The sequence below is a fragment of the Candida theae genome, assembly GCF_024610275.1.
Source record: "Candida theae strain CBS 12239 chromosome Unknown scaffold16, whole genome shotgun sequence".
NCBI classification, from domain to species: domain Eukaryota; kingdom Fungi; phylum Ascomycota; class Pichiomycetes; order Serinales; family Debaryomycetaceae; genus Lodderomyces; species Lodderomyces theae.
In genome coordinates, this window is record NW_026261352.1 from 1,415 (window position 1) to 28,564 (window position 27,150).

Here is a 27,150-nt window from a genome sequence, read left to right on the forward strand (position 1 = left end):
CTGTTAAGACACATCTAAGACATTAACTAACTTTTAGTAATGTAACTTAAAGTAAATAATATATTCACAACAGACATCTCCTCAAATACAACGTAAACTTAGACGTACTGTCTAACAATAGGAGTAGATACGATGTAGATGATGACTGACACGTTAAAAGAGGGTCACACACACACACACACACACACATCATCATCATCATCATCGTCATGTTCTCTGAATTAGTCATGCTACTGTGACTTAGATTTTGATTTATATATATATATATATATATGATACATGTTGTGTCTTGTGTGTTATGTGAAGATTATCTCCGTATATCGGGTGTTGTGTTATATTTTGCTTTTAATTTCATATCCGACCTCTATACACAGTACAACAGGAAAAAGAAATTTTGAAACAGAGAGAGAAACAGAGAGTGTGAGTAATATAGAAATTGCAACAAACCAAATCTACAACTTACACTTTTTTCTTTCCTTCTTTCTTTCCTTACAACCACATACCCTTATAACTTATCCAATCTCACGTATATATAAACACATACACACACACACACACATATATATATATACCACTAAACACATACTACACTACAACAACGCTGTAATCTCAAACAACTAAGGAGAAAACACGTTGCACTTACATCATTACTAATCACACTTATCACCATAACAAAAACTAATACCCACTACACCACCGCAAACAATATGACTTCATTAGCTGTTTTACCACTGTTGAAGAGAACCATGACTGACTTGATGGATGAAGAGTTGTATCAAATACCATCGTCACCCATCTTCACCACCGCATCCAGCAACAACAGCAAGAACGAAGTGTCTAACGAATCCTACAACGACGGCTTTAATCTCAATAATACATTCAACTACAACACCACCAGTCGAACTTCAGTAAACTCTTCACCAAATCTACCCTTTGCACAACTAAATACCATGAGGGACTCCTTTTACAATGGCGCTGCTACTCAAAACAACTCAAGTAATAATTTGGGTAACATGTTGAACATTCCTGACTCATTTCTTGAGCAAATATCTTCAAAGGAAGGTGTGGACCAGTTCAAGCAACAGCAACAGCAACAGCAACAGCAACAGACGCAGGTGCTGGACGTTGGTTACCCACAAGATTCACAACCTGCCCACATTAACCCATTCACCAAGTATGCCAACCCAAACTCATTTATAAGGCCATCATCGCTAGCGTTCAACCAACTGCTACAGCAGCCACAACAACAGCAACAGCAACAGCAACAGCAACAGCCACAACAGCAACAGCAGCCACATACGTCTCAGAGTCCGGGTCCAGGTAATGGCTACTTTCTTCAACCGCCTCCTTTACCACAAGCATTTCCACAAAGAAGAAGAAAGAGAATCACAACTATTGATGATTTGGAGCCAGCCGGAGGCAAGAAAAAGAGTATAGACGAGGACTACTTGTTGTACAATCCCGACATTTCACCAGGCCAGGTTATTCATGAGTTGGATGACTCGTTTTATGTTCCACCAAGTCATAACAATGACATTATCAATTCCAATTCAATCGAAGGATATGAAAATGACATTATTCCTGGTTACGAAAACGATTATTTGTACTTGGATGATGAAAATGAACAAATTGAAGAGGATTTATCTGATGATGAAGGAGATGAGGATAACTACTTCCATGTGGATGAAGAATTTGATGATTATATCATGAGCAATTCCGGTTACAATATTATAAATGATCACTCTGCAGAGTATTCTACTTTTGATGCATTCAAGAATATATCATTGGAAGATCACCATCACCAACAAGCACAACAAAAGAACAATTTGCAGCACGAGCACGAGCAAGAGGCAAACACACCAATAGAAGACGAAGATCATCATGACATGGGCAATCCTGCTTTACAAGAGTTGCATGACGAGGCAATAATCAAGGTTGAGGATGATGAAGAGAGTTTGGAATTTCAACCACCTGTTGTTTCTGAAATTTCACCACAATCAATCGTCTCGCCATTGGCATCGACTCCTGAGAATGACTATACTTCTGCCAGCGTTGATACTGTTCATATCAAGCAGGAACCAGACGCAGGCACTACTTTTGAAGAGGATGAGGATGCAATGATGATTGATAATTCTGATGATGAAGATATGGGTGGACAAGGCACTGAAGATACACGGAACAGCGCGAAAAAGGAGTCATCAACAGATGCCGAACATCCATACAAGTTGGGTGCTGAAATATCCGCCACCAATCCTGATCACCGTTGTGAGTTGGTTAATCCTGGTACGGGTAAAGTTTGCAATAAGCAATTTTCCCGTCCATATGATTTGATCAGACATCAAAACACTATTCACGCGTCGATGAAGAAGATTTATAGGTGTGTCATTTGTGAAGGAAGATACAAAGGAGGAACGGGTAATGGAAAACAAAAGACGTTTTCTAGAAATGATGCATTATCAAGACACATCAAAATTAAGCACAACATTGTTGGTGATGAAGCATTGGAATTGATTAATGAAGCAAAGGAAAATGTCGAATATCACCCAGTCTCTGCTGCTTTATAGAGAGAGAGAGAGAGATTGTGGTAGGAAATGAGAGGTTATCAAACTTGGTTTATCTTTAATTTTTCACTTTATACATAGGAGCCAATGAATACAAACATGTATATACGTTCACTTTTAAAATTTTTATAATCTCTATTATGGACTTTTGACTTGGTTGCCTCTCTTATGGGGAAGAACGAGCCGATCGACTCTTGAAATCTGAATCAAATACATTCATCTCGTATACGTCACCACCATCGCCAATACCATCACCACCGCCATTACTTGTTTGATACGCGCCATGGGAACTGCTAGCGTTCAATACCAAATGATCAACAATTTCATCAACTGACCTGTTGTTGGATCCCAGTTTCGACAGAATTACCCAAAAATCGCCATATTTCAACGACAAGTACTGGAATGCAATATACACATCCAAGCTCATTTGGAAAAGACCAGCGGCAATGAAAATAATCGACACGTCATTGGTTCCATATACCAAATAGGAAATCTTGGTGCAATCGCCACCTAACCATGATAGGAGAAGGATCACTTTAAAGTTTTTAACCGATTGGATTCGATTCAACATGAGGATTTGCGGGATGGGCAACAATGACTCGATAAACAATCCCAACACCCCAATGAAATTCGCATATGTTACATTGTTGTGGAAAACCAATGTCAAGATTCCAAAGAATGCCGTGAATGAACCGAGAAACATCCAGTATGAAGATTCATTCAACCATTGCCAAAACAATCCTGGCCGCTTGTAGTAAACATCAAATAATCTCAACGCCTGTTTGAACCCCGTCTTGAAGTAACTCCAGCCCAACAATACCACGTCATTCAATTGCAAAATGGCCCAATTCACCACTCCCAACGACGTGTAATTTTTGTGCTCAACAATGTAATTCGACACACTAAGACGACGTGGCAAGTTGTTCTCAAACTCCAGTTCCCACCGCGGCAAGGGGGTCAAGAGCTCCGGGTCATAGTTGTGGGGCCGATACCGAAGACTAATCTTGAGTAGTGCAGTTTGTATTAGTATCATGACTATTGATTGTCGCAAGAGGGTGATCTCATAAGGTTGGCACAAGTAGTACAAGATGCGCAATATGCTCGCCATGAACATGGTGCCGCAGATGTCTATGCTGAATCCTAGTGAGGTTTGGCGCTTGTAAATGGATATGCATGTTGAGCCGTATGAGAAGAGCGGGGTGAATGTCATGAATAAGTTGATACATTTTTGCAAGTCGGGAAGGTAGTCGAGGTAGTAGAGGTAGTCTTCTGGTAGTAGTGATGACGATGACGATGACGATGAGGAAGGGGAGGAGGATCCGAGGTTACCCGGTGGTGGTGGTGGCGGCATATTGGTGGTGGTAATGGATCCTTGAAATGGGTAGTTCTTAGCTTATGTATGGACTGATTCTGGAATGTATGCTTTTGCTCATATGTGCATGTACGACTGCTAGGAGAAACTGTAGAGCAAAATGTTCTATGTGATTGATAAAATGGCACGCTTTTTTATTTTGAAGACAGGAATTTGCACCTCAATGTACTCCTTTATTATGGCGACCTAGATGATGAAAAATGTTTCTTCTGTGTTGGTGGGATTTGGATGTTTTTTTTTTTATTTTATTGTTTTTTTCTTTCTTTTTCCCGTTCCTTTATTTTAATCCGGAGTTAAAGGTTGCAATTTTTTTTACGTCACAAAAGACAACATCAGAGAATGTGGAACATGATTAGTTATTAAAGAATGTGTCTATATACTTACGTGAGTGTGTGAGTGAATGTTAACGTGTATATACATTTGCCTGTTTGTAAATCAGCGCCTCCTATCTGGTGGGAGAACCCTCGGGGGTGATTGATCTCGATCGATGAATATTCCGCCTTCTGAACCGATAGAAGCTTTCTCCATCGTCATAATCATCGTAGTCATCACCGCATTGGGCGTTTCCTTCTTCTTCCGCGTCGTCGTCGTCATCATCATCATCTGCGTGCTCATTGCCACCACGGTCGTCGTCGTCGTCTCTTCCCAGTACACGAATTTGAGGAATTGGAGTAGGGGTACATCTCATCGGATCTTCTCTATCATCTCCATTATCCCAATAATCTTCGTTTTCTGAATCTGTAACATACCCACTACGATGCCTAAATAATGAATGCGTGTCTCCTAATGCATCGCCGCCATAGTAGGTCAAATTCAGTAGCGTATGCCTGCTAGCATTTTGATTCAATGCCAATTTATTACGAATCACAGATTTGGTGGAGCTGACACTTGATCGCCTTCGTAAGGGGAGGTGTTGTCGTTGTTCAGACTCCTCTTGCAGTTGAAAAATTTCCTGCAGATTGCCAGAGCCATTTGGTTCCATGCTATCCCCATAATGTGGTTTATCAGTGGACGGTCCAAGCCTGGAACTTTCATTGACTTGTCTTGCGCTGACTTCATCACCGGTAGTTGAAGTGTTTTCTCCATCGTCAAATTTGTCATAATCGTAACCGTATTGATTATACTGAGCAGCGTAATCTGGTTCATTCAGATCATCATATATGCCACCACTGTAATAGCGCAAGTCGTTATTGGAAATGTATCCACCGTCACCTGTATCATACGCGTTTGAAGATTGACTTGATCTAATGATTCTTCGATTTTGCGGTATCTTTGATTGGAAATCATTTTGACACAATTGACCATACTTGTCAATTTCAATCATCAACGTAAACATATCCCTCTCCTCAATCAATCCTCCTCCAAATCGACATTTCTCATATGTTGCAATCAACCTGGCAATATTTGGCATATATTTCGTTAAATGATTCGAATCACTAGCTTCCAAGATTTGTTTATACATGGATAACACCATTTCCTTGACTGATAAGTTCATTGGTAAATCATCAATAGTAAACACTTTGCCGATTTGGAATTTATCGCTAAGACTTTGCAAAACGTCCTCATATGATATATTGGGAGGCAAAAGTTTCCCCTCCATTCCCGGGTTACGATTCTGAATGTACTCTGGGGGTGATAGGCCTGGATGATTAATAGCATAATTTTGATGCAAGGGACCGGCTTTTCTACCAACATCAACACTATACTTTAATTTTTGGTCGATAAAATGGAAAACATCCTTGGGATAATCACCTTCAAATGGTATGTACAATGATTTCGAGCAAACATCATTCATTGCCACTCTAAAGGAATAAACTCTTCCCAAATACATAACCAATGAGAAAAACAAGAATGCAACACAGACTATAATCACAAGAAAAGTCTTGACGGCAATTGCATTGGTTGCTTTCAAAGTCTGGACAATTACATCAATGGGAGTAACGGCAATAAACGCCAACATGACAATAATGATGATGATCAATGAGATGGAATACAACCAAGTGAAGACTCGCTGTGACATGTTTAAAATGTTATTTGATCGCGGCTTTGGCCCATATGTAGCCGTATACGCAGTTGTGGCTTGATGCAATGAAGTACCACCTCGATGGGAGTCAGTGGTCACGGATTCAACAGATGCAGATACAGATATGGGGCTTGCTGGTCTCGACTGCGCAAGTAGTGCATTTATAAGATGTGGATTTTGTTGATTTGCATCTGTGGGATCCACCGATTCTATCAGTGGTGACCGACTTAGTGTTCGTGAATGAGGCGACATGTACCCACGTGTCAGGTGTGAGCGAGCTATTGGTCTTGGATGGTGTAGTCTGCGATGCGACCGAATTGGGCTTGTCGCTGTCCTAAAAGATTGTGCATTGATACGATGGTTGTGATTAAATGATGGCAGCAGATGAAGTTGCGGTATCGATGGTGATGGTGATGGTGATGGTGATGGTGATGGTGACGGGACTCGTGGTCTCAGTCGTGAGTCATGGTGTTCTGAAGCAGGTGAATGTAGTCGATAATTGTCTAGCGATTTGAATGAAAAGGTATGAGATAGGTTACTTCGAGGACTGTTTAGTCGTAGTGGTTCTCCATGCGGTAGCGAGATATTTGACGGCGACGGCAGATGCAGATGCGGGTGCAAATGCAGACGCAAATGCGGTTGTCTATGTGGGTTGACCATGCTTCTCTTTTGAGTTGATTTAGCTAGTTTTGTATCATATATGGTTCATATGGCAGGTAGATAACGACGGTAAGATGAGAGTTTTGTGAAAGCTTGAATCTAGTGAGTCGAGATTTGCTTGATATATTCGATGACTCTAGTCTCCAGTCCTGGGTTTTGCAAAGTAGTATTAATACGATCTGAGTATGGTCTTTAGATGCAAGGTATATTCAGCATCCCCTAACAATTGACAAAAGGAGACAAATGCAAGAACATAAAAAAAAAAAAAAACTTTTGACGGGGCTGAAGGGTAACGGATCGCTACCAGCTACATTCAACCGTTGTAGAGTGTTACAAAGCATAACAAAGTCGAACACATCACATTCAATACTCTATACTAAACAATTGTAGTGGCTCTATCTTCTCATACCTGATGTCGCCTGGCTCATAGTCATCTCTCGGAAAAGTTAAACTCACTCCGCGTGACGATCCCAACCAATTTATATACAAATTTTTCCATATTGAATGGGTGTTGTATACGTTAATAAAATCAACATGCTTTTGCTTGTAAACATTGTTCAAATACTCTCTGGTGGTTATGTTTTGACTCGTCAAGAACAAGTGGAACATCAACAATAACAAAGGATACAACAACGCCACAATTGAGTAAATCACCAAAAATAAACTGAGTGGAAAGTGTTTGACGGACTGGCCAATGCTTACAACATTTTCAACTTTTCCAATGCGATAATAACAAAGCTGCACTATGGAAATGGCCAGCAAGTAAATACACCCAATGCAAGCCAACAACAAAAACCACAAAAAGTAGATATAATTTCTCTCACCGACACAGTTGTTCAAAAACACACAATGATGGTCGTGGTTTAATACACATACTTGACATGTCCCACAATGACTTGTCCTTGGTGGTCGCCATATATGGCACGTAGAACAATATTTAACAGTAACGCCATTTTGTGTACTTCCATATGACGGCAAGGTAATGCTATTGAAGTATTCGTCAGGCGGATTATCAATTTTTGCTCTGTTGATAGACTTTGGAAGATGTAGGTTCTTGGGCAACACACCGGCATCGCTTGTAGCAGCTTTCCAAAATTGACAAAAAGTAAGCAACCATACATAAACGAATGTTATCACCACTGCCGGCAGTAGATGATGCCATTGCCATTTAGCTTCAAATATGCTATATACCACTACCGGAATGGCAAGCATTGCCCCAGAGAAAACGTTGATGGGCCAAGCCTTGACGCTTCTAAGACGACCACCTAAAAAGAAGATAAACTTGACGTCGTCATCTTTTTCAACCTCGTAATTCTTCATCTTGCTTGTCTGTCTTTGATACTTCAGTAATAACACTGGATCCATTACTAGCCAATTAGTGATGAACCTGTGTATAAATGGCAACGGCTTTGGTTCCACAGGGTGCTCGTTAACATTGTGATCACTCTGAGAAGTTTTGGGTTGACTTCGCCGACGTGACACCTCGGGATGGAGCTCCAAATGGGACTGGTGTATGGTGTCACTCAGCCGAAAAGTACCTTGATCCAGTGAGCTTTGATTTCTGAAAGTCATGGCAATATTGCATGATCAATACATGGTTTACAAGAGGAAGGTTGAAAAGGGTAGCAGAATTTTTTTTTTTTTTTCTTTTTTTGTTGAAACATAATCAAATATCAGGCACAGCACTTTTGAGGACCAAATGTTTAGACCAAGACTAATACCCAGACGACCATTCATATCAAATTCACACGTGGTATTGCATAGGTGTTCAAGTGGCCAGCAGAGACGCACATTCAAACTATCTGCCAATGCAGCTGCCGGATTAAAATCATACGGCACATTAATCAACATTCTTGCTGGTGCGTATATAGGAGGGTTGATAGTATCACTAGGGTCGTTCTACTTCCTATACCACGACGCAAATGAGCGCCAAACTATACCATTTGAGCTAAGTTTCGGGGATCAAATAGAAGCGGTCAAGGCGATAAACAAAGACGATGTTTTACACAAGCCAAGTTATGCAGTTAAACATTATCGCAAGATATTGTTTGACTTGGCCAAACAAGTCGATCCTAGTATAAAGGAATCGCAGTTTGAAAACTACAATGTGCCCATAATTGACTCACAGGTTTTGGTGTATGACAAATCCAACAAGTTTGCAAATTTTTACATTGACATGATTTTGAGATACAGCAAAGCCCTATTAGCGAAAGGCGAATTGGACGCTTCGATTGTAACATTGAGAAAAATCATTGATGATGACTTGGTCTACTACAAGTTGGGGGACGCCGAGAGGTTGTCGGAGTGTAGTCGATTACTAGCCAGAGTAAGTCAAGATTCTAATGATAGGATCCATATTTTACAAAGATCTATTGACATGTTGACGAAAACGTACTCGTCTATTCAACTCAATGACGACTACACTTTGAGACAAAATAGCAAAATTTCAGATGAATTGATAAACTGTTTGAACGATATGGCATTCCAGTTGGCTAAATTGTCAAAGGTTGGGTCAAACAAGAAGGAGAAAAAGACATTCCTCAATGAGTCACTTGCAATATACTTGTCTACTTTGCAATCTTTGACAAGCATTAGAGAAAAGTTGGAAGCCCGTCTCTCCAATCAGTCACATTATCCATTGTTTAATGTTGATCGAGAAAATTTGATAACTCAAATCTGCTCCATTAAAGCTCACGTAAGTGAAATCCTTTGGGCTCAGGGCTTTAAACAAGATGCTATTAACTGGTCAGAAGAAATTTTGAATGAATTATACTACGACCATGCATCGTCACACAAGGTATCTCCTATTCTTGAGAATGTGTTGAATAATTTGACTGATATGTATTCGAGTCAAAAAATGCAGACAGATATTGAAAGATGTCAGCGATTGAAGTCTGATTTGAAGGGATCCAAAATGGCGGACGATATGGATGATAAACTTAACAACTGGTATGAGGCTGTCATCAATAGATGGAGTCGAATCATGTATGACCAGGGTCCTTTGGGTATTATATTAGTCCCCTTGCAAGAGCGTTATGGACCTGCAAAAAAGATAAGAGAGTTAGAAGAGATAGAGAAGGAAGACGAGTTGTGAAAAGAGGGATAAGCTTCTATAGAATGGTGAAAGTGTATATAGTACTAACAAAGAGTAAAGTCTAAGTGAAAAATTTCCAAGAATCTTCTTTTTCAAAAATTGGATGGTGGTTCACCCATACACACATACACATACACATACACATACACACACACCGGCGCAATGACAGTGCAACAATCACTAACCATAAAAGCAGCAAAGAAGCAATTGCGAAGTCAGGTGAAAGCTCGCCTTAAGTCCGTAACTCAGGAGTCGCTAGCTTCCCAATCACAACACATATTATCAAGACTTGCCAATAATCCCACATTTCTAAATGCAAAATCTGTTGCCGTGTTTATGAATATGCCAGATCTGGAGGTGAAAACACTTACCATAATAGATCATTGCTTCAAACAGAACAAGAAAGTGTACTTGCCACGTTGCAACACTGTGCCCATAAAACACCGGAAACCAAATTATTTATCAATGCTCAAAATTGAATCGTACAATGATGTTTTGAACTTACAACCACAAGGAAAGTACCAACTACTTGAGCCAATATCTGGTGAAGATGCAATAGAAACAGGCGATCTAGATCTCATACTACTCCCTGGAGTTGCATTCTCGTCTACATTACAGCGATTGGGACACGGAGCTGGATTTTATGACGAGTTTTTATCAGTTTATAAAGAAAAATGGTCGAAATTGCCTTCCTTGATAGGGCTTGCATTACAAGAACAAGTTGTTCCAGAGAACACCATACCCGTTGAGGATCACGATTATGGGCTCGATCAAATAATCACCAGTTCACGTACTTTTCCTTCCTTACAACAAATATAATTGAAGTCTACTAATTCACGTATACACCAATTATGCAATTCTCCAACATTCGATCAGCATTAACCCAACTGTGATATTTGTTAAACAAGCTGGTTCCATCTCTGCCGGCACATTTCATTATCTCTTCGACTCCACCTGGATGGAAATTTATATAAGGAGTTATATTAAAAACCTTCCCATTTATGCATGTCCAACAATCGGATCGACTCTTGTGCTTTTTCAACTCTTCCTTGTTAACTTTTACGTATTGAGGAGGAGGTGTAGACGGATCAACACCTCTCAATAGATGCTTTGGTTGTGTTCGATTCAAGTTTGCCCAGTCCAATGGAGAGTGGCCTGGTTGTAGGACTACCTTTTGGCGTGCACGTGCTTGAGGAGAAGGTGTGGTGGTAAGTGAAGGGGATAGTGAAGACCCTGCTGCACGCTGGGCAGAGTTTAATGCAGGGAAGGTAGCATTTGATGGTGGAGGTTGAAGTGTCAGTGAGGAAGGTTTTAAGGAATTTCTTGCTGCTAGTCCTTGACTGTTGTCTCGAATCTTCTTACTCAACTCTTCTAGACTTGAAACCATCTATGAACTCTCTATAAGTGGCTGGTATTTTGGTGGAAAGAATGGTAGACGGCGATGATAATGGTTATAAAGTGGTAGCAGTTTGATCGATCAAAGATTCTGCGAGAGATCTTTTCAAAACTTTTTGTTTTGTATTCCACGTACTAAAAGCAAAAGGTTATTGTGTGTGTTTACAACGACATTCACAACAAGAAAATGGGTAGACATCCGTACAAGAAAAGGAACCAAGCTGTTGCTGTATCGCGACCTTCGACTGTTGGAGTCCAAAGGTTTCCGCCAACTAAATATGAGACACCGCTTATGACGTTGAAAAATTTCCCCTCATCAATAATGAATGGTGTTACTCGTGAAGGTGGATTGTATTCACTTACGCTCAAGTCGATAAATTGTGCCAAGTATGTTGAGAATAACGATAATATGAGACGTGTATTCAAGAAAAGAAAGTTGGAAGTACCGAAAATATCACACTTGAATCGTAGCGAAATATTAGAGAAATTGCTCAAGGACGTGGAAAAAGAACGGGGAATGAAACTTGATTTGCAAACGGCTGAAGATGATCGAATTACAACGTTGAATACGCAGTGGGACACTTTGTTGAAAAGTGACGCAGATCTCAGCGATATAAACAACAAAGTATTACAAGAGATTGAATCCGGAGGTAAAAGGTTCAGATTTGTTGATGACAAATACTCTTTAGCCAAAGATGTTGTTACTGACGTCTACGTTGACAGGATTGAGGACGTGAAAGATCTAGACCTTACTGAATATGAGCAAACTGTCCCAGCTGCAAACACCGAATCTATAGTTGCGGAGGAAGTGAACGAGATACTACCAAAGGACAAAGTGCTTAACGAAAATGCAAAAGTGTTGGATCAACTTCATGCATACCAGGATGAACCAATTGCTGATACAGGGTCCAATCAAATCTAAACCCTTATAGATATTTCGCAAGAAACAACACACAAATATAAACAATCTCTCTACACCCATTTATCTCTATTCATTCTTTCCGAAAACAACACCTTTGATGATCATGTAATCATGTACCCCAAACTTGGAACCTTCTCTTCCAAATCCAGACTCCTTGATCCCACCAAATGGCAATGCAGCTTCTGAAATTGCACCAGTGTTGACTCCAATCATACCAACCTCCAAGGCTTCAGCAACTCTAAACACTCTATCCAAATCTTTGGAATAAAAGTACCCAGAGAGCCCAACAGGTGTATCATTTGCTAATTTGAGAACCTCTTCTTCAGTCGAGAACTTGATGAATGGAGCAAGTGGGCCAAAAGTTTCCTCGTTGAAAATTTCCATATCTGGGGTAACATCACCCAAAACAGTGAGATCATGGAAGTTTTCTCCCAAGTCTGGACGCTTATCTCCACCCAACAACAATTTTGCACCTTTGTCTAAAGCATCTTTGAGTTGGCCTCTGATTTTTTCCATGGAACCTTGGTGAATTAAAGGTCCATAGGTTGTGTCCTTATCCAAACCATTGCCCAAAACAATGTGCTCCTTCAATTGCTTGACAAACTTCTTTGTGAATTCATCATAAATGGACTCGTGCACAAAAATTCTGTTTGCACAGATACAAGTTTGTCCACTCGACCTGAATTTACTGGTAATGGCACCGCTGACGGCTTTGTCCAAGTCAGCATCTTCAAAGACAATAAATGGAGCATTTCCACCCAACTCAAGCGACACTTTTTTCAAAGTAGATGCCGATTGTTGCATCAAAAGTTTCCCAACTCTGGTAGACCCAGTGAAGGAGACCTTTTTGATAGTTGGATGCTCGCAAATCAATTTCCCAACTTTAGCTGGTTCATGCGATGCCAATATGTTGATAACACCCTTGGGGAACCCAGCGTCAATACTCAATTGGGCCAATGCAAATGCAGACAATGGGGTCTCGGTAGCTGGTTTGATAACAGTGGTACATCCTGCAGCTACGGCAGCTCCCAATTTTCTAGTGATCATAGCCAAGGGAAAATTCCATGGTGTCATTATACCACAAACACCAATTGGCTGCTTCAAAGCTAAAATGTTGATGTTGTTTGGGTTTCCCGATTGTAAAATGTCACCTTGAATCGTTGGTGCTTGTTCAGAGTACCATTGGAAAAAGGAAGCAGCATACTTGACCTCACCTAAAGCATCAGCGTAAGGCTTACCATTTTCCAACACAACCAATTTCGCTAAATCATCCTGGTGCTCAATCATCAACTCGTAAAACTTGTATAGTAAGTTGGACCTATATCTTCCGTTGGTTTTCCCAAATGTCTTGAAAGCTTCACTAGCAGCTGCGATAGCGTGTTCGAAATCATCAGCACTCATAGACTGGACTGTTGCCAAATAGGCGTCCTTCTTAGGTTCCAAAGCAGGATTCTGAACATCAAAGGTGTCTCCTGAGGAGCTGTCGACCCATGTATTATTGATGAAGCCCTGTGTTTTTAACAAATCCTTATTCTTTAATACTGATGTCATTTTTGCTGAAGTTCGTAGTGTCGAGTACAACCTCTTGGAGAACATATCTGTATTACTGGGCAAAGAAATGTATCTCTCGCTTTATATATTGATACAAGGATGGCAGCAACTATAGTTTATAAAGTATGCAGGTGTCTGTCAAAAGAAAAGAATACACGCGGAGTAGAAGGTTAGCAATGAAAATACTTTTGTGTGACAACCGGTTAACTTATGAATGGGTCGGATACTTCGCGGCCCCGTGCCTCTCTGTACGCAGGCCAAGGGCTGACTAATTACAGTGACTTCAGGAGTGAAGAACAATGGAATAATCAGAGAGGGTTAAAAGTGGTATAAATATGTGCATAGCCGAAGAATGACAAAGGCGGTAAACCTTCAAGTTCTCCTTCTACAACAATGTCTATGTAATATAGAAGAATCTCTACTAAAATAACTTGAGCGGAGTCCTAATCGTCGTAGTCAAACGAGTCTCTATCAAGAATTCTCAGCCATCAATCTTTTTATTCGCTTGTCAACCAATTTGCCAGGGTTTAGTGCAAAGAAACACTTTTTATCGATTTCTTTACTCTTTTCACGATCTGCAACCGGCAAGTCCTTGGCCAATTTGGCACATCTTCGTATGGTACGGACTAAGGACTCGTACTGTTCCCGTTTGGATACGGGGTTTGATGGAGGGACATTCTCGGACTCTAAGTTTTGTGCATTATCTGTCCCATTTTCAGCTTCACCTTCGCCACCTTCGCCACATTCCGTTTTCAGCTTTTGAGTCTCAGACTTATCCTTCTTTTGTTCCAGGTGTACGCGATTCTGCACATCACCTGTGTCCTCAACATCATCGTCCCTCAAAAATTTTCGTTTCAAGTACCGATCAGTGATTCTGCGATCACAATCGTACATCGCAGCCAAAGCAATTTGCGGTGGTGTGAATAAAAATGCAATATCACTAAGCATGTAGTACTTGTTCAACCACTCTTTAGCTTTATTATAAAGATTCCCAATGGTATTTGCAGAAACGTCGTACATCACAGGATCCGGATACAACAAAACAGCTTGAAAGTCAAGAAAGAATCCGTATAAAGGCCGTAATGGATGATGGACTAACAACGTAAATTTCAAACTTTGCAATACAATAAACTCCAAGTTCAATATATCGGATGTTTGAACGCCCTTGAGCGCCTTCACAAAGGACTCAATGGATATAAAGTAATTTTCTGACTTTGCAGCTAGGAAAATGCATGTGTATAGGATATTCTTTGGATGGTAATGCATTACTGAATTGACCAAGTAAAACTTTTTGAAGAAAGAGGCGGCTGTTAGCCGTACTTGAGTCGGCATCTTGAAGAAATTGCATGTGGTGGTGACATTTTGAATGTAAAATTCTAAATACGCGGATTCCTCTTCGAATGACAATAGGCTGATCATATCTTCGTTTAATTCGTTGGGAAATTTACTAAAAGCTTCCGGGTGATCACTCTTGGACTTGTTGTAAGCTGATTGGAACCGTTCTCGTGCTGCGATTACTCCCAGTTGGTTTGCATTGGCCTTTGCTTTCTCTAGCTCTTCTTGTGTGAACGACCAAATCCCATACTGTGTCGAGTTTCGGTATAGATCATCGTTCGAAATTGTTTGTTTCTTGAAAGCTTGTGACTCAGATTCACTCGGCAGTTGCATATTCTGTAGATTGGTGTCTGTTGTGTGGTTTGTACTGATATGTGTGTGTTCATCTGCAACAGATTTTTCAGTTTCAATTTCTCATATTTTTCTTGCAGCAGCAAAAACAAGACTGACACAGATCAAGAGGACACATTACGTACGCTTGTGTAGAGTTGTATATCGAGTACTCATATTGATTACTATGTAAACTAGTTCCTAAGGAAAACCAAATTTATAACCTATAATATAAAAACTCCCCGTGTTGGGCATGTGCGAATAATCACGACTAAACATTAAGAAAGACCTGATCGAGAACACTTGATCGTGGCCATATCTGGAAACAGCTCTCGCGTCAAGCAAGCACTTCTGCAATAATGAACATTGATCTTTCAAATTTCAAGGTTTCCTGCGACCCCATCCTCGTCATCGTCGCCAGATAAACTTCCAATATCGCTCAACTCGTCGTCTTCGTCTTCTTCGCCTTCTCGTTCAGCGTCTCCGTTCATGTCAGGTATGTGGCTCGCATACTGCTCAACATATTTCTTTACCGTTTCATTGTACTTATTCTCATCCTTTGTCATTAAATTGGATGCTTCCGTATTCAATGGATCACTAGGATTGGCATATCTCAACAAATGAGGCAAAAAGTTTTCAAATATATTTAGTAATCCAAACATCGGTGACCATGTTTGATTAATGACATCCAAACAAACTGCTCCTGAGCCCTCGTCAATATTAGGATGATAAATTTTATTTGTGAACCCTATCGACGGCGACTTGATGGGATATTGATCGGGCAACTCGACCCGAATCTTCCACACTCCACCCTCATATGGGGTGTCTTTTGGGCCATGGAATATGACAAAGAATTGTTGTATCGAGTCGTCAATCAATGTTACATCGTGGTCACTCATCATTAGAGCCATGACATCTTTCTCGATACGTCTTTTGGGAGAACTCATTATTGCAAGTGATACCTAATAGTAATGTAGTTTCTCGACCCGGTGTAAATGTGGGAAAGAGTGTCAAATAGTTGTGTAAAGGGGCGTGGGAAGCGATGTCTTGTGATCAAAAATAGTTGCTACGTGTACCCGTGATAAGAATGAATAAGCGCCACTATTTTTCTGAAAAGAGTCTAAAGGATGAATGTTGCTGGCGATGTACACCCCTATCTTTCTTTTTCTCTCTCTCTCTCTCTCTCTCTTTCACTCCTCTGAATATGTCTTCAGTTATAGCTGCCACACTGTATTGAAATTGAATGAAGAATTTTGGAAAGAATAGATTGGAGTGGGACTATAGAGTCTACGAAAAAATGTGGGTCATATTACAAAGCGTTATAATAATTGTCTAGTGGCTTTTGTGTCTTCATTCATTTCCTAAACGGAAAAGTTATATCATATCATTTTGAACTATTTTTGGGTGTTACTCTTTTCAATGACTAATAATTTGACACCAAGCATGACCACAAGGTTCCGAAATGCAAAGCGTCCTTCACCCTGTACTCATATGTTGAAGTGCAGTTCAGGACAAGGGCAGAAATATTGATTTTGGTCCAGTATCTCCCACCCCCCTCGCTCCTAACACTATACAGAAATGTAGCTACGCAAGAAATTTTACAGTGGTGATGCCTTAGCATGAGCAAAACTCTTGTTAATCATATTCCAATTCATTTGGGCCAACTGGATCAATCAAAAGGGAGAGCTCAGCTCTTCGACCGATTTAGATAAGCGCATTCGGAAGTGAAAGCTTCTTTTTGTGTCCGCTCTGGTCTTATTTAGGATTCTATGATGCAAGAGGACACTACAGGGAGCTACGGTGAATATCACGATCAGGCTATCTAATTATACATTGTCTCTATTTAGTCAAATCCACCAACCAGTGGCTTCTGCGCCTTTTTGCAAATCTCTATTGTCCAGTTGTAACTCCAAATCTTTTCTCCATTTTCTTTAATCGTGCTTTTTGCCGGATACAATCCTCTCAAAAACGATCCTCCGGGTACACCACCAGCGGGGAATGTAACTTCATGGTAGTCTCCATCATCCTGGTGGTCGTTCACAGCAGCGTCCTCGACCATCTCCAAATCCCTTGTATCTACTTTGATCATACCCTTCTTTACAGTTTGATGATAAGTGAGCTTTTTCAACGGCCTTTGCTTAACCTTGTATCTAATTGTCAAGTAATAAACCGAATACTCTGGTAGTATGAAATGAAGACGTTGTGGCATAGGCTCCATATCTCTTGAAAAGACCAACGGTTCGTCGTGCCCTTCAACAGTAATGGTCATGGAAATGAACTTGACCAAGTCGTTCTCAAAGTCTGCTAACAACTCTTCCCTAGTTTTCCTTGGTGACGACATCGTGTTACAATTTGGTATACCTTAGTATGCCTGGTCACACAGAGACGGGTGTGGGGTTGGGGGAGAAAGAGAGGATGTAGTCGGGTTTTCAGCCGTTTCCGAGATAATACCTTTCCAATTTGTCTCTCTATTTTTCCTTTTTTTTTCTTTTTTTTTTTTTTTTTTTTTTTTTTCTGCTGGCAAACAAGTGCAAATGCCGAGGTTTGATACAACATTTTTAACCAAAGTATATATTTTACAGGTGATGTTTAGTACTTATACAGTCCATAATCGCCCATCCCAGCAACATGACCTCCGCGATTACTCCTTTTTGGAACCATTATCTAGTATTTCACCATATGTCCCTTTCTCGATTTCAACTTTCACTTGTTTTACCACCTCTTGTTGACTTTCATTCAACTCGCCAATTTGATCATCTGACAATTTATACACCGCCTGTAGTAGAGAAACATGATCACTTGACAAACTCCTCAATTCTATTGGCTTTTTGTTCAACGTCAATTCTATAAGTTCATGATTGGTGCTATTAGTTAACAAACCCAACTCGACCATGGCTAGGGCCAATTGCGGGAATCTTTCAAGTAAGAGCTTCGTTCCTCTTGGGTTCTCTTGACTCATCGTCTTCATTTCCTGCAATATTTGTAATGCCGAATTCGAGTCAATATTAGAAAGTATGCTTGATATCACTTGAGATGCGTTCTGGTTCGGATGTATTTGAATCCCTAGTGGTAATGGCGGCAACTTGACTGCAGCATCCTCATCTCCAATCATCTCATAGCCACTAACAATAGCACATTTTAAAAACCTCCCATTCGGTAGAGACGTGTAGTTCAAATTTCGTACTGCCGATCCTGCGGTCTCAACATCTCCATAGTTGACAATTGCGTACCCTTTGGATTTCCCTGTTAAGTCATCAAATAATAACTTGATATCGAGAACGGGCCCCACCGATCTCGCTATTTCCAACACCTGCTCCTCGGTATAATCAAATGGAAATTTACCTATCGACACACATGTGCTTGTGTTGTCCATGGTGACTGCTGTAGACGACTCAGTTGTAGTTCACTCTCACCCTTCAGGCTGGCAAAGCATAAATTGGAACAGCAAAAACAAAGAAAAAAAAAAGAAAAAAAAAAGAAAAAAATTTGTATTGGAAGTTCTTACTTCTGATAACAGATACTCCATTATTCTGAATATTTTTGAGTATGGATGCCAAAGAAGTAAAGTCCACCATATCGAATCTTGAAAAATCTGTGGATGACGTGACGATACTAAAATTACTCAACATATTGAACGATGAAGTGGTTCCCACTGAAAAGTTGTTGAGAGAGACAAAGGTTGGTGTGGTGGTGAACAAATACAGAAGTCACGACAACAAAGAAATATCATCGTTGGTAAAGAAAATGATTAGGGGTTGGAGAGATGCGGTTCAGAATGAGAAGAATAGTAAAAAGAAACCTACTGCCAGCCTGCCAGGATCGACACCAGCTTCGACCGGGTCACCTGCATCGTCAACACCAAATGCTGACAAATCGAGTTTAGATACGGCAAACGGGAAAAAATTCAGCGGCCCACGGAGTGCCAAGTCCGACGGTGTGAACACAACGTTGTACGATAACCCGACTCGTAATGCGTCTGTGGGTGCCTTGTACTCCTCATTGGCTGTTGAAAGGGAAGATTCTCCTCAACATATAATCACAATAGCCTCAGAGATAGAGAGCGAGGTGTTTAAAAGTGAGTACCTGAAAGTCAACGACTCTTATAGAAACAGGTTGAGAAGTTTTACTATGAATCTTCGAAATAAAAAGAATCCAGAGTTGAGGGAGCGTGTTTTATCGAAGCAAATTTCGGCTGCCCAATTCATCAAAATGACACCCAACGAAATGGCTCCAGAGTCGTTGAAGAAAGAGATTGAAAAGTTGCACAAGCAAAACCTCTTTGATGCACAAGGTGCCACCGAAAAAAGAGCAGTTACGGATAGATTCACATGTGGTAAATGCAAACACAAGAAAGTGAGTTATTACCAAATGCAAACAAGGTCTGCGGATGAGCCTTTGACGACATTTTGTACCTGTGAAAACTGTGGAAATAGATGGAAGTTTTCATAGAAGAAACAAAAAGCCAAGCTATTATTAGTTCATCATGTATTATTTATATATATATATATATCCACTTTATAAATTTCCCGTGTTTATTACCTAGTAAGAAAGATTTTTTGTCAAGTAGGAAAGTAAGTCAACCTTGGTGACAATTTGAACTGGTTTCAAGTCGCTGTCGGTAATAATGGCATTGGAGTTTGTTTCAAAAAACTTGTTCAATACACTTAATTTGGTATCCAAAGTTATGACATCGTAGTTTCTCTTGGTAAATCCCGATTCCTTGTTTACAGACTTTGATTTTTCAAAATCAGCTAATTTCCTGAAATCTATAATGATGGAGCTGATCGAGTTGGTCAACTGAATCCTCTTTGTAGACAATGATTTCAAAATCTTTGATAAGGTTATCAACCCAACCAATTGTCCTGATTTGTTCAATACTGGAAGCTGATCAAATCCATTTGATTGCAAGAGGTCAAAAGTCTTAGCGACGGTATCTGCAAGCGTAACAGTAACAACAGGCGGTTTCCCTGCGACCAAATCTTTGATTGTTTTGTTTGTCAAAAACTCGTCGGTCTTGTTTGTAGCCTCGTCTTCCTCAACAGTGAATCCGTTGGATTTCAACCATTCGTCGTCAGCAAATTTGGTCAAGTAAGATCTAATCGAATCAGGGAACACAACAACAACTACATCATCCTCTGTCAAATCTTTGGCTACCAACAAAGCAGCTTGAAGTGCTGAACCGGAGGAGCCACCAACCAAAATACCTTCTTCTCTGATAATTCTCCTAGCCAACTTGAAAGATTCGGCATCATCTGTTTTAATCCAGTTGTCGACATACTTTCTGTTCAACACATCGGGAATGAAATCATAGCCGATACCCTCTACCAAATAGCCCTCTGAACTATCGTTCAAACTCTCTGGCTCTGCCAAGATGGAGCCCTTTGGGTCAGCTCCGGTAACTTTCACTTTTGGATTCTTTTCCTTCAAGTACTTGGACATACCGGAAATGGTACCACCCGTGCCTGCACCAGCAACCAAGTGGGTGACCTTACCTTCAGTCTGTTCCCAAATTTCATAGCCAGTACCATAGTAATGGGCCTCAGGGTTGGCAACATTAGAATACTGATCCAAAATGACCGAGTTTGGAATTTCCTTCTCTAATCGTCTTGCAACTCCAATATGAGACTCGGGATCATCAAATGCAGCTTCAGTTGGAGTTCTGATAATCTCGGCACCCAATGCTTTCAAAACAGAAACTTTTTCATTTGACATCTTCTCAGGCAAAGTTATAATGGTTCTGTATCCTCGCACTGCACCTACCAATGCTAAACCAATACCAGTATTTCCAGAAGTGGGTTCAATCAAAGTGTATCCGGGCTTAATTCTGCCTTGTTTTTCGGCCTCGAGAACCATGTTTTTGGCAATTCTGTCTTTAATGGAACCACCAGCATTAAACAACTCCACCTTGGCATACACCTTAGCTTTGATACCCAAAGATTGAGGGATCTTGTTCAACTTGACTAATGGGGTATTCCCAATAAGTTCTAAAATGTCATTTTTCAATGGAGGAGGGGCTGTTGGGTTGATGGACATGTTGCAAGTTCAGTTTTTCCACGGTATTCAAATTACAGATGCATATAATGGTGCTGGGTGCTCTATTATTTTTTTTTTTTTTTGTCCTTTTGTTCATCGTGTTCTTTTTACGATGGGCATAGCTAAGAGTAAAAAAAAAGAAGGAAAAAAAAAAAAAGTGTGGCGCGTCGCTTCCCCGATAATAACCGTGGATTAGCGACATCAAAACTGCTAGGTCTATAGCATTTGTACTTACATACTGATTATCTTACACTTGACAACATCCAGATCTTCTCCTGGGATACCTTTCGTAAAGTCAAAAGCCTGAAACAATCCCTTTCTGTCTACGGTAAACACTTTACCGCCGTCAGCCAGGAATTGAACTGATGCGGCTTCTGTAAATCTCTCGGCACTGGCAACATCACCCAATAATACCACTGTTTTCTTCGCCAACTGACCAGTACCCGATTGCGTATTTATATTAGGAGTGGACACCAAGTACAAGCGCCCGTCCTTGTCTGCAAACACGATTCCGTCTCCTCGAGGAGATAATGCAGCCACGTGAATCGAGGAGCCGACTTCAGGAAATCTGAGTAGTACCTCGGAAGACTTCAACATCGAATAGTCGTCATCCTCGTCATCTTTGTGATGGCTTGAGAAGGAATTTTCAATGCTATATCCATCAGTATTTGGATCCGTCCGGGAGGAATCAATTTGAGTGCCATGAAGGCCAATTAAAATAGGTGGCCTATGTCCTATTGTGTTCGAAGTGATCACAATTGTATTCGAATGCATATTACCAAATTGGATGTCAGTAATCCCCTCACTTGCCATCATTAATTCGTCGTCAATTTCCTCTTCTCTACTCAAATTTGCATGGCCGCCATCATCTTGTCTCAGGCCACTCTTGAATGGCAGATCTGACCATACCAAGCGTGGTTTTTGGTATCCCTTCTCACCATCCCTTAGCTTGATGATGATGTATCTTGATTCCCATACTGTGGCGCATATGATGTGAGATGAAGCAGCGTTGAATTTGACAAGCTTGATTGGATCACGAAAGGGCACTGTTATCAACATGGGGTCGGCAAAATTAACCCACAACTCATCACTCATTGACATCCTATGTAGAACAACAAATGGTTGCTCTTTATTGGAAATTCGTTCTCTCCCAGTTATGCTACAGGCAATGAGATTTTCGTTGGGTGATATAGCAATGCATCTGATTGGGAAATTTGTGAGATAAGTGTAAACTGGTTCTCCTATTCGATATTTGCTATCCGAATTGATATTGAATACCCTCATGATCCCCCTTGTACCGGATATGACCAAGTAGTTTTTAGTTAGCCGACAGTACGTATGGTCCCACGAAGACAATCGTTTCTTCAAGTCATCTTTAAAAGAATGATTTCCGGCTTTCCCATTGAAGTCAAAATTATTTGACTTTATAGTTTCATGGTCATCAGGCGTGTTTACAGGTCTCAAGCTACTCTGAGACTCCCCATATTCGCCTGTCAGTTTCCCACAACATACAAGAACAGGTTTGATATAGGATACATTTGTTTCCAGTGATGGTGACTTGTATTCGTACAATTCCCACTTCTTTTCGCTCAAAAGTACAAATCGAGTTATCTCCAATCCCTCATGGAAGTCAATATATGTGTGAATAGATGAGTTTATTGATCTCTTTATAAATGACCCCAATTTAAATGGATTTACCGTCCCTAAATTCAATTTCATTTGCAGCACGGGGAACGATAAAACTTTTCGATGAAAGGGAAAGCATTTACTAAAGTTGTATTCCTTCTGTTCGCTAACATGCTTTAAAAGTGTTTCGAAATCTGTATCACCTCTTTGCTGATTCGGTACCATAAAATCAGACCCGTGTTGACGGAAATTTTGAGGTGATACAGACACTGAACGACTTGAAGGTGTACCTTGTAGTGCTGATGAACTGTCTTCAGCAAGTTTCAGTTTTCCTACTATGTCCATGGGCGCAACTGTGGAATCAGATTCAGTCTGAAGTAAACTAGATTGCTCTTCTTTAGCAAACTTGTGGAACAAAGTCATCAAGTTCATCGATTCGGTCAATTTGGAAGTTTGTTGAGCTGAGTGATCATCGCCTTTGCTTCCTCTCCTTGTAATGCTTCGACGGCTTCTTTCACCATGCGATGGGCGTCTATATCCTTTCGTGTAGATCAAATGGTATAAGCGTCGTAGTGGTTCAATTTGTCCAACAATGGAGACGTTCGTTGCATGGCAATTGAAACATGAATTTCCACATTCCTCTGAAAACAACGACTCCGAAGTCAAACAACCACATGAAAGCATAGACGCATCACTAACAACTGTTTGGCCATAGCCGGGGAATCTCAAGAGATTATCCAAGCTCGATTGATCCATGTGCTGCTTGGTGTTGTTGCTAAAGAAATTTGCATCGAATTGAAGAGAGGGTTCAAGACACGATTTTATCTCTCTGTGCGGTATTTATCAAGTCGTGACACACACACACACACACACACACACACACACACACACATAGACTATTTATTTATGTATATAGTTTTTCCCCTATATAGATCCTCCGCCACTATGTATCTTGGTCATCATCTCTGAGGTTGATGCTGTTACCATTATACGTATCTCGCAAGGTATCTCTGACCTCATCGTGAATGGTTTGAACTCGACTCAACGTGGGCCTGGGACTTGAAGCTCGAGATTCTAGAGGGGTCGCCTCATCCCTTTCAAGGCTTATTAGCGAAGACGACAATCCTCTATCCCCAAGTGATAGCACACCCGGTGCGATCGGTTGGTGAAGGTCTAAAATTTCATCCTCTTGGTGTGGGGCTGCTGGTGATTCTGTGCTAATTTGTCTCTGAACATCGTCCACACCATAATCAAAGAATGAGTATAATGCCCTTCCTATTCCCATAACAAAATTATAAACGCTTCGGATTACTCCCACCTTGGCGTTTCGAGACTCCTTTTTGTTGGATTGTGTCTGATCATACGTTGGCTTAAGAATCAATATAGATCTGGGTGTCAAGTCAAGATCAGCCAATGACTGGGATTCCTGCTCCTCGGAATAGGTAATGCGGGGTAAACTAGGCCTGTGGAAGGAATATCCTGTAGGGTACGTCGTGCTGGCAAACGAGGGCATGTTACTGGTGGAAGGTATGATTTTCACCTCTTCGTCGAGGTAGGCGCGCACAGTGACTAGTGTATCATCTGGTTTGAAATCCTGTTTGATGGTGCTCCCATTAAATAATTTGATCGCCAAAAGGCAATTAGTATGTCCCAGCTTTCTGGATGACCCTTGCAAGACAGGACTCACACCGTCAACTACACTTTCCTTCTCCTCACGTTCTCTGCTTTGCCTTTCTCTCCTATCAGCTTCCACTAATTCTCTCAAGCGTTGCTTCTCCGCTAGCTTTTCTTGTCTTTGCTGCTCAACCACTCTCCTGTGCCTTAGAACCGATTGCTCATGCTCATCGTCAGTAGTAGGATGTGCATTTGTTGACATTTGGCTACCAGTGGTATGAGCACTCGATGGATGTGGTACCAGCCTATCACCAGTGGAAGTTTGAGCAGTGGGTGGCATTTGCGAGGAAGTTGTCAAGGAAGGAGTAGTGGTGGTAGTGGTAGTAGTAGTATTAGTAGCAGTAGACAGAGACGTGTTGCCTGAGTCATTATGCCCTGCTGAAAGCTGAGCTATGCACCTATCAAAGTTGTCATTTGAAAAGTCGAGTGTGACCACTGTTTGAAGTTTCCCCTGCAGCACAATGTAGAAGCTGGGCACAATCAAGTTCTTGAAAAGTTGCTCAAAGTAACCAAACTCGATACTGCCCTGTACTAATTTTAAAGGCACTGTCTTTTCACGCAACCGTGAAACTGTTTGTTCTCCGATAAATTTATTCAAGAAAGTATCATTGGTTGTGCTCTCCAGCAGCGCTAAAAACACAAATAAAGGTTTGTGGTTCTGGATAGTAAGTTGTACTGCTTCCTGGACAGAAGAGTGGAACAATGTATCCATTTCTGACGTGATCCCTTGATGTCCGGTAGGTGGAAGATTTATATTTAGAAGTACTTTTGTTTTTCTGCGCCTGACTTTCCTCTTGAGTGAGAGGATTACGTAAAAGGAGTTGGTTTTTATTTTTTTCTTTTTTTTTTCCCGCAGGTACCCACCCAACTTACTGATTGCTGTAAATATCGTGACAAGCTATTATCACTAACAGCCGAATCAGATTGGCAGGTTTCGCTTTTTTTTGACTATAGAGATTGGAATTTTTAAAAATGCAACATTTGTATGATTTATCAAGAAAAGAGTCTGGCAGGATCGAATTGTACAAGATCGACATCTATCGCATTACGACAGCTCTCTATTTCCTTGATCAACAGCGACTTTGCCAGCTCTTCTCTAGCTTTTGCATACTCAAAGCGGTATATAAAATCGACTTGGCTTTGTAGTTCCGTAATCTGTTTGTCCCTTTTTGCCAAGTGTTGTTTCAAGTATCTATTCTCAAATTTTGCTCTTGCCGACTCCTTCTCAAGATACTCCATCAAACGTTTAACATTGGAAGTTTCTTCCTGTTCTACCAATGTCAGCTCCAGTTTAGAAGAAAGGTTATCCTTCTCCAACTCCAATCTTGTCAATTTATTTGTCAATGTCTCAACTTCACTCCGGAGTGAATCAATTACGCTGTTTTCTGAGTTCTTTAATTCGTCCCAATTGACCGGCACAGTTGGCAACTTTGTTCTATTCGCTTTGGCCAAAGTCTTGATTTTCTTGACCTCACTTGCATAGGTGAGCGTTTGCGTTGTTTCATCGTAATCCAATGGAGATATGCAAAATAGCATACAAGTTTTACAATTACCACCAAGGTTTTCCTTCAAAAGGTATGTCAAGATCGAGTCCCTGTAAGGTATTATTGACTTGGTGCTCTTTTGTGCCAACAAGTTGATACAGCGACCCAAAACAGTTAAAGACTTATTAATCAGTGCTCCTTCTTTCATTCGCTGTTGTTGGCCATACAACTTTGTCTTGGCTAACCTCTCTGAACCAGCCAAGTCGACTAATTTGATGTTTGAAGTCATTTGCTCACTTGCGTTCCCTATGCCACCTTCAGCTTCATTTTCGTATCTTGTTTGCAATAGCGTCAACGTTATAACAGCATGGGATCTTGAACTGAGCTCATTCATCAAGGTTGAAGCAGTGGACCTCACCTTGTTGCCCAACTTTAAAAGTTCCAAAAACTGCTCGTAGCTAGAGACTATGGCCTCCTTTACGTTCTCAACATATGGACCTGTTTGAGGGTTTTCACGAACTCGACACTTTACATTTTGGTCTTTGTTGAGTAGGTCCATGACCTGCTCGTTGTAAATTTCGACATAAGAAAATCTCAACTCGCATTGAACTTTTTGGCTTACAGAGATTTCCATCTGCTTGAGAATGTCCTTTATCAAGGACGGAATAACGCCAGGCAGCTCGTCTTCGCCCATCATTGTATATGTCTTACCTGAGCTTGTCTGTCCGTAAGCGAGTAAACAAACATTGAACCCTTCAAACAAGTGTGTTAGCAAGTCTGGTCCTGATTTATTGTAGAATTGCTTATTGTCCATGTAGTTCTCATCTTTGGGATTACAAGACCATACACAATCATCAAAGTAGTATTGCTTACGCTCATTGGTGATAGGGTTAACGACAGTTGTGCAACACGGGGATGGCATTGATACAAGGGATGACGGGAGTGTCCCTTCTTCATTGCTTGCGAGCTCTCGCGGTAGTATGGGCCTAACTCTAACGAGGACCTTTATGCTATTCAGGTCCTTATTCATGGTGCTGGTGTGATTTGAAAGGAAGGTTGGGGTACGGATGGTGAAGAAAAATGGTAAACA

General features: G+C 40.8%; 15 protein-coding genes across 15 annotated transcripts; 5 read left to right on the plus strand and 10 right to left on the minus strand. All coding sequences in view use genetic code 12, as the record gives it.

Moving 5' to 3' along the window:
* Positions 1 to 707: 707 nt before the first annotated feature.
* RPN4 (stress-regulated transcription factor) lies at positions 708 to 2,564 on the plus strand (the record flags this gene model as incomplete). Its single annotated transcript, XM_051754157.1, has 1 exon — positions 708 to 2,564. The coding sequence occupies one exon, from the start codon at positions 708 to 710 to the stop codon at positions 2,562 to 2,564; it is 1,857 nt and encodes a 618-aa protein (XP_051610925.1).
* Positions 2,565 to 2,727: 163 nt separating this feature from the next.
* Positions 2,728 to 8,201, minus strand: KGF57_000464 (DLT1; the record flags this gene model as incomplete). Its single annotated transcript, XM_051754168.1, has 5 exons — positions 2,728 to 3,953; positions 4,486 to 6,503; positions 7,026 to 7,180; positions 7,493 to 8,081; positions 8,155 to 8,201. 5 exons carry the CDS (start codon positions 8,199 to 8,201, stop codon positions 2,728 to 2,730), a joined length of 4,035 nt encoding a protein of 1,344 aa, XP_051610926.1.
* A 114-nt stretch (positions 8,202 to 8,315) lies between these two features.
* Positions 8,316 to 9,710, plus strand: KGF57_000465 (uncharacterized protein; the record flags this gene model as incomplete). The annotated part of the gene is made up of 1 exon (XM_051754179.1): positions 8,316 to 9,710. One exon carries the CDS (start codon positions 8,316 to 8,318, stop codon positions 9,708 to 9,710), a length of 1,395 nt encoding a protein of 464 aa, XP_051610927.1.
* A 162-nt stretch (positions 9,711 to 9,872) lies between these two features.
* KGF57_000466 (5-formyltetrahydrofolate cyclo-ligase) lies at positions 9,873 to 10,529 on the plus strand (the record flags this gene model as incomplete). The annotated part of the gene is made up of 1 exon (XM_051754190.1): positions 9,873 to 10,529. The coding sequence occupies one exon, from the start codon at positions 9,873 to 9,875 to the stop codon at positions 10,527 to 10,529; it is 657 nt and encodes a 218-aa protein (XP_051610928.1).
* A 10-nt stretch (positions 10,530 to 10,539) lies between these two features.
* Positions 10,540 to 11,097, minus strand: KGF57_000467 (uncharacterized protein; the record flags this gene model as incomplete). The annotated part of the gene is made up of 1 exon (XM_051754201.1): positions 10,540 to 11,097. One exon carries the CDS (start codon positions 11,095 to 11,097, stop codon positions 10,540 to 10,542), a length of 558 nt encoding a protein of 185 aa, XP_051610929.1.
* A 195-nt stretch (positions 11,098 to 11,292) lies between these two features.
* On the plus strand, positions 11,293 to 12,027 carry KGF57_000468 (uncharacterized protein; the record flags this gene model as incomplete). Its single annotated transcript, XM_051754212.1, has 1 exon — positions 11,293 to 12,027. The coding sequence occupies one exon, from the start codon at positions 11,293 to 11,295 to the stop codon at positions 12,025 to 12,027; it is 735 nt and encodes a 244-aa protein (XP_051610930.1).
* Positions 12,028 to 12,093: 66 nt separating this feature from the next.
* Positions 12,094 to 13,578, minus strand: UGA2 (Uga2p; the record flags this gene model as incomplete). The annotated part of the gene is made up of 1 exon (XM_051754223.1): positions 12,094 to 13,578. The coding sequence occupies one exon, from the start codon at positions 13,576 to 13,578 to the stop codon at positions 12,094 to 12,096; it is 1,485 nt and encodes a 494-aa protein (XP_051610931.1).
* Positions 13,579 to 14,049: 471 nt separating this feature from the next.
* Positions 14,050 to 15,246, minus strand: KGF57_000470 (TFIIH complex kinase subunit; the record flags this gene model as incomplete). Its single annotated transcript, XM_051754235.1, has 1 exon — positions 14,050 to 15,246. The coding sequence occupies one exon, from the start codon at positions 15,244 to 15,246 to the stop codon at positions 14,050 to 14,052; it is 1,197 nt and encodes a 398-aa protein (XP_051610932.1).
* Positions 15,247 to 15,617: 371 nt separating this feature from the next.
* Positions 15,618 to 16,190, minus strand: UBC8 (E2 ubiquitin-conjugating protein; the record flags this gene model as incomplete). The annotated part of the gene is made up of 1 exon (XM_051754246.1): positions 15,618 to 16,190. The coding sequence occupies one exon, from the start codon at positions 16,188 to 16,190 to the stop codon at positions 15,618 to 15,620; it is 573 nt and encodes a 190-aa protein (XP_051610933.1).
* An 896-nt stretch (positions 16,191 to 17,086) lies between these two features.
* KGF57_000472 (uncharacterized protein) lies at positions 17,087 to 17,584 on the minus strand (the record flags this gene model as incomplete). Its single annotated transcript, XM_051754257.1, has 1 exon — positions 17,087 to 17,584. One exon carries the CDS (start codon positions 17,582 to 17,584, stop codon positions 17,087 to 17,089), a length of 498 nt encoding a protein of 165 aa, XP_051610934.1.
* Positions 17,585 to 17,884: 300 nt separating this feature from the next.
* KGF57_000473 (uncharacterized protein) lies at positions 17,885 to 18,616 on the minus strand (the record flags this gene model as incomplete). Its single annotated transcript, XM_051754268.1, has 1 exon — positions 17,885 to 18,616. One exon carries the CDS (start codon positions 18,614 to 18,616, stop codon positions 17,885 to 17,887), a length of 732 nt encoding a protein of 243 aa, XP_051610935.1.
* Positions 18,617 to 18,789: 173 nt separating this feature from the next.
* KGF57_000474 (transcription elongation factor DST1) lies at positions 18,790 to 19,692 on the plus strand (the record flags this gene model as incomplete). The annotated part of the gene is made up of 1 exon (XM_051754279.1): positions 18,790 to 19,692. One exon carries the CDS (start codon positions 18,790 to 18,792, stop codon positions 19,690 to 19,692), a length of 903 nt encoding a protein of 300 aa, XP_051610936.1.
* Positions 19,693 to 19,782: 90 nt separating this feature from the next.
* On the minus strand, positions 19,783 to 21,276 carry CYS4 (cystathionine beta-synthase; the record flags this gene model as incomplete). Its single annotated transcript, XM_051754290.1, has 1 exon — positions 19,783 to 21,276. The coding sequence occupies one exon, from the start codon at positions 21,274 to 21,276 to the stop codon at positions 19,783 to 19,785; it is 1,494 nt and encodes a 497-aa protein (XP_051610937.1).
* Positions 21,277 to 21,507: 231 nt separating this feature from the next.
* Positions 21,508 to 23,658, minus strand: PTR3 (Ptr3p; the record flags this gene model as incomplete). Its single annotated transcript, XM_051754301.1, has 1 exon — positions 21,508 to 23,658. One exon carries the CDS (start codon positions 23,656 to 23,658, stop codon positions 21,508 to 21,510), a length of 2,151 nt encoding a protein of 716 aa, XP_051610938.1.
* A 187-nt stretch (positions 23,659 to 23,845) lies between these two features.
* KGF57_000477 (uncharacterized protein) lies at positions 23,846 to 26,982 on the minus strand (the record flags this gene model as incomplete). The annotated part of the gene is made up of 2 exons (XM_051754312.1): positions 23,846 to 25,352; positions 25,688 to 26,982. The coding sequence occupies 2 exons, from the start codon at positions 26,980 to 26,982 to the stop codon at positions 23,846 to 23,848; spliced, it is 2,802 nt and encodes a 933-aa protein (XP_051610939.1).
* Positions 26,983 to 27,150: the final 168 nt, after the last annotated feature.